Source organism: Diplotaxodon limnothrissa, linkage group LG2, assembly GCF_057381915.1.
Source record: "Diplotaxodon limnothrissa isolate DT_005_m linkage group LG2, D_limnothrissa_male_GT1.1, whole genome shotgun sequence".
Classification (NCBI taxonomy): Eukaryota; Metazoa; Chordata; class Actinopteri; order Cichliformes; family Cichlidae; genus Diplotaxodon; species Diplotaxodon limnothrissa.
The window spans coordinates 27561524-27567523 of NC_140597.1; the positions used below are offsets into that span (position 1 = coordinate 27561524).

General features: G+C 42.1%; 1 protein-coding gene across 1 annotated transcript in view; it reads left to right on the top strand.

The window, feature by feature from the left end:
- Positions 1 to 5744, top strand: part of pdlim7 (PDZ and LIM domain 7) — a 31961-nt gene extending 26217 nt beyond the window's left edge. Inside the window, exons 8-11 of the mRNA XM_085361839.1 lie at positions 2259 to 2439; positions 2540 to 2660; positions 5024 to 5139; positions 5474 to 5744. Coding sequence (XP_085217965.1) covers positions 2259 to 2439; positions 2540 to 2660; positions 5024 to 5139; positions 5474 to 5560 — 505 coding nt within the window. The 3' untranslated portion in view covers positions 5561 to 5744. The remainder of the gene's footprint in view (positions 1 to 2258; positions 2440 to 2539; positions 2661 to 5023; positions 5140 to 5473) is intronic.
- The last annotated feature ends 256 nt before the right edge of the window (positions 5745 to 6000 follow it).

The following is a 6000-nucleotide window of genomic DNA, read 5'->3' on the forward strand; positions in this document are numbered from 1 at the left end:
CAAAAACGTCGGAGCACTTTTGCAAATATGTGATGTCTTGTAAACCGAGCAGGTATCTGACGTTTACACAACTACATTCACGCCTCAAAATATCTTAAAAGTGTATTTTGTGACCCAGAAAGAGTAACAACTAAGTAGCTGCCGCCATTGTTGGAGTTTTGCGAGATCCCGAGTTTGTTTTGCGAGATCTCGCAAAAGTCCGTCTTAATTTTTTTTTCTCCCTAATTTTTTTTTCTTCTCCCATGTCCCCTGCGGGGCTCCGTAGTTTTTAACATTTAACAACATGAAAACATAAACAAAACAACAGAAAAGAAACAAGAAAAGAAAAGACAGCTTCCAATCCCATGGTTAATTCACCTTTGTATTTTGGGTCTATTTTCAATACTTACTATCGGTATACCCGCAAAAAAAAAGGACAATAAAATCAAATTCTTAAGTTATTCCATTACTGAGTGCCTACACAAACATACAATGCAGCAAGCATAAAATTTAACTAAAGATAATTGCCCTGACCAAATAAATTCCAACCATCTCAGCCAAAAACGCATCCCCATGATTTGTCAAAACCCTCCCTATCATCATTAATCCTAGCCAAAAATTTTTCATACGACACCATTTTCAGCATATTTTCTTTCCACCTATTATATTCTGGAGGAGATGGTTCCTTCCATACACTGAGAATAACTCGAGCCGCTGCGATCACCCCCACCTTTATAACCACAAAGTCATATTTTGAAACCCCAGGTAACACCGACCGATCCCCTAATAAGCACAGTCTTGGTGACAAGGGTATCATCAAACCAATCCACCTTCCTATTTTGTCCAATACTTTTTGCCAAAAGGGATAAACTTTCCCACATTCCCAAATAGCATGCATAAATGTCCCTGGATCTGAACTACATTTCCAGCATATATTACTGGGACTGATTCCCATTCTATAAAGTTTGGACGGAGTGAAGTACCATCTGTGTATTAATTTATACTGAGTAAATTTACCCCTGGCCTCTCTTATATATTTATCAGAGAATGACAAGATTCTACACCAGTCTTCTTTAGAAATTGCACAACTCAGATCTGTCTGCCATATAATCCTCAAGTTTTCACATATCTCTTTTTTTGGATTGTTAAACAGTTTATAGAAAACAGCTGCTCTATGTGCTGTACTGGACAATTCTAAAAACTCCACCACCATATTTGAGCTTTGAGTAAATTTTCCTTTGGTAATACAATCCCTTATTTGTAAATATTTCCAAAAATTATTTTCTCTTATCAAACCATATTTTTGGGTTATTTCAGCGAATGACATAAACACTGCCCCTGAGTAAAGATCACTTATCCTGTGTATGCCTTTGACAAGCCATTCCTTCCAGAACACTGTTTTTCGCCCAATCTGTACAGCAGTGTTGTTCCATAGCGAGGTATAAGGTTGTCTTAAATGAGATGCTCCACACATCTTGTGCACCTCTACCCAGACAGCTTTAGAATACCCAAGCACTGGGTTATTATGAAAGTCTTGTCCATTAATTGCTGAGCCCTGTGAGAGAACATCCAAGGGTGTAAAAGGGCTCACTAGTTCCTGTTCGATCTTCATCCAGCTCAGCTCAGAGTCCGAACCTGTCCAGTGCTTGGCCAGTCTTGACATTTCAAAAGCTAAATTACACAACTTCACATTTGGGAGGGCCATTCCCCCAATGTCTTTAGAGGCCCACATTTTCTTTATATTCACTCTTGGCTTCTTGTTATTCCACAAAAAATCTTTAATTAACTTCTCAAATTGACTAAATACGTGTAAAGGAATTCTTACAGGTACAGATTCTTTTTAACTCGAGCGAGGCTCTCTGTGTTTGCTCCTTGGAGGCTCCTGTTAGAGATGAAAATTTAAGACTCTTAATATTCGCGACACACTGCCTGTCTGCAGCAAATTAAGCCAGTCAGCATATTTCACAGAGTGTGGAGACATCTTGTTATCACTCAGAATAACAAAGAAACTCTGGTTGATATTCTGGTCACCATTGCAAACAAAGAGCTTTTATTCATTAATTTTTGAGTGAAGATTCAAATTCTGGAAAACCTAAAATTTGTTTTCAGCGTTTGCTCACATTTCACACAGTCTAGTGTATTTTTGCTGAGTGCCTTTGGATCTTTTTTCAGTCCTCTGTTGAAGCTTTGGATTATTTAGCCAATTTATATTTAAAAAAACAAAACCCCTATTTATGTGTTACTAAGTCCCTTTTTTTTTTTTTTTTTCTTTTCTCCAGGGGACGGTACCTGGTGGCACTGGGACGGTCTTGGCACCCGGAAGAGTTTACATGCTCGCAGTGTAAGGCGGTCCTGGAGGAGGGGGGCTTCTTTGAAGAAAGGGGAGCCGTCTATTGTACCAAGTGCCACGATAACCGATACGCTCCGAACTGTGCCAAGTGCAAAAAGAAGATCATAGGGGTACGAGCTTCTGTCGTATCCAGCAAAATCAAAACAGCCGTTTCAAAGTTTTTAAAAAAAGTTAACCTTTTTCTTCCCCCCCCCCCCCCCCCCCAATCAGGAAATCATGCATGCACTGAAGATGACTTACCATGTTCAGTGTTTCAAGTGTGCAGCCTGCAAGAATCCTATCAGGAATCAAGCCTTTTACATGGAGGAGGGTGAACCCTACTGTGAGAGAGGTGAGTAACTGAACCATTGCAGTCCAGACGTACTATACTTCCTATATTGCATACCTGAGCAATCTAAATGCAAATGGTTATTGTGTAAGAGTTGGAGAAGGTACAAAAAACAAAGACCGAAACGGCTTTTTTTGGAGCCACATTCACAAACTGATGCTACTGCTTCACATCCTACATGAAACAACACCAATGCTGTGACACAGTCGATTGTCTTCCAAGGGCCAGGGGAGGATACATACAACTATTCTGATTGGTAGTGATGGCTATGATGTCCTCTGTTGTGTAAAATATGGGGTGAACTCACACCTAGTATAAAAAGCTGAATTCCAATTGAAGCTAGTGTGATTTTACACATCCATTTCCCCTATAGGCCAGCAGGGGGCGACGTCTCTCAGCTTGACAAAGAAGTCAGTTTCTGTAGAAGTGCATGGAAAAAATGAGTGTACTTCTGTCTTGATTAATGAGCTCTGTAACCACTTTCCTAATGAGTTTTTCTTCTGAATTGCTAGTTTCAAGTCTTATTTAATACAGCTCAGTGTTCACTTTGTAAATTATGGTTCCATTTAGAGTAAAATAGACGATAAAGCAGGGCAAGCTTTAGGGCATCACTATTTCACCATTAACAAGTCGCTACCATACGAGCGTGCAGTATCCTGAGTTTGAGTCTGATCCAAAAACCATAACATGCAGTCTGTGCTTCAACTGTGCTCCAAAAGATGGTAAATGTCCGCCTTTCTTTTACGATTTCATCACTCTTTAGGACAGTTTGGTTCCAGACTCGCGTGTCTGGTGAGAAAAGGATAGTTTACTTATAATAAAGACCTCAGTCATGACCAAATGTGTAGTTCGACTGTGTTTTCTCTCAAGGACTCTGTTCATTCATTCAAACAATACAACACTGAAGGCTTCACAAAACATAAAGGTGTCACCATGGTGAAAAATCCTCTGCTGGAAATAAAAGCAGTCGCATTTATGTCGTTCTAAGGAATAGTTGCTACTACTACTAATAACTGCAACAATGACAGTAGTCAGTTCTGCTGAGCAGATGGAAGCACCCACAGAAACCTGTGCTTTAATAAAAAGTTTAATTCTAAACTCGAGTCCAAGCCAGATAGCATTTGCCTGAGCGTGCTGAAAATCCGAGTGTGCAGATCAATTAGTTCCAGCGCCGACTGAGAACATCTCGAGTCATGTAAGACGCCCCGCGACTTCACACGTGGATCGAGCCCGATTATAAATCTGCACTGGCCTCAAGTCCACAGATGAGACAGAGCAGGCTGACACCCACGAAGCACGTTTTAAATGGATGCTACAGCTCGGCCCACGTCATAGACGTCGGGGTACAAAATCTTTAAATTCAGCCAGTGCATGAATCGGGTGTAGCGTGCATTTTGTGATAAAATTGTTTCCTCTCTACAGTGCATCCTCTCCAGTCTATCTGAAATAATTGTGATTATTTTCTTTGTAAAAATCAAACTATTTCTGACACGTTTTGTCAAACATTGTAGTATTGCTGTGGGGTTTGGCAGAAACCTACATCGAGAGTCTCCTGGCACATGCCGCAGTCAATCATAAAGTGTGATGTTTTCATCTGCTGTAATCTATTTAGCTCCAGTTTACTTCACACATACCTCTATTGGGTTTTATGAATGGTGCGTGCTCTTCTATTATGATATAAATGAGTTAGCGGGGCATCTGACGTGGATTGCTGCTTTATCAGAGGCGAAGCCAGAACCTGGGTACTCATATTCTGAATAATGCCTTCAGCTCTGATAAACATTCTGCTACCTCAGCATCTTTCAGGGATTGTACAGCTCTCACCCACTCACTCTTGAGAAGCAGCATTATAACCTGACACCCCCCCGAGTCCTTGTGCTGAAAGAGACTGGCAAATCCAGTCAAGTATCTGGAGCAATTTCCACCTCATCCTAATCCCACCCCTACACTCTGGAAAGGCACTAATGTACAGTGGGTGGACACAATAACACAAACAGTATAGATATCAAATGGCCAATAAGAAGAGGAGCCGGCATTTGGCATCAAAGCAGCTCTATACGTCTTTATTTTACACCGTTCAGTCCCTTAAGTGGTTGCGTGTAGCGTGTAGTGAGGATTGCTCATCTCGGAGCGGCAAACAGCCTCCACTTCTTCTTTTAAAGATGAAAGATGTGGAAAAGGATTTCAGTCTCTACGGATCCCGTAAAGGTTAAGCGATGTTTACAAACGGCGATTGCGGAGGCCGGGGCGATTCCTTGGCCTGATGCGGGCAACGATAAAAGCTCTTTTGAGTTAAAAATGTAATCTTATATTCACCTTATCTTACATTTCTTCTGCTCGCCACCCCTCCTCCCCCTCCTCTCCAGACTATGAGAAGATGTTTGGCACCAAATGCCATGGCTGTGACTTCAAGATTGATGCCGGGGATCGGTTTCTGGAGGCCTTGGGCTACAGCTGGCACGATACGTGCTTCGTCTGTGCTGTAAGTCATTTTGATGGATATAGCTCCTTGTGGGCTCTCTTTGCCCCTGTATCTCGCAGCTGTCCCAGTACAATGGTACCTGGAGAAAAAAATTTGCCTCCATGTCTGGACCTCAAGCTTTCTCTCTCTCTCAGCCTGTCACCTGCAGTCTATCACTCTCTATATCTCTCTCATTCTGTGAAGAAAACTGAAAGCAAATGCAGTCAAGTAAAGCTTGCTCTGGCCACTAGAAACTGTGTAAATTCACATCAGCAGTGTTGAAGTCTGATATCTACTCTGCCCTCGTTTCCCAATCCGTCTCTCTCACTTTGTGTGTCTCCTTTCATCTTTAAAGCTCTGCCAAATCAACCTGGAGGGGAAGACGTTCTACTCGAAGAAGGATAAGCCCCTGTGCAAAGGCCATGCTTTTGCTCCAGTGTGAGAGAGCGAGGCGCATCTTCAGAAGAAGGAGCACTGCTCTCTCCCTTCTCTTTACCCCCTGACACTTCCGTAGACGCACCACATCCCTTCTTGCCACACACCTTGTTAAACTAAGTCCTTTCTCTCTGTGCTGCAGACTTTTTGTTCTCGAGGCTTAATGCTGGCTGCACGTACCGTCACTTTACTCTGCTGTTAGGAGACTTCTGATGGCACTGCCTCTAATGCCAAATGCTGTGTTGCATAACTGGAAGGAGTCGAGGAATTATGTCACGCCATCGGTAACTTTTTGACTTCCAAGTTGTTTTTAGGTCATGAAAAAAATGTCACCGCAGGTCACGTCGATTTGTAGTTGTTAGCGGAGTAATCTCCTGCCTCTGTTCTCCTCGTCCTTGTTAATTCAAGTCACCAACTTGAAGGAGTCATTGAGCCTCTAATAATCTC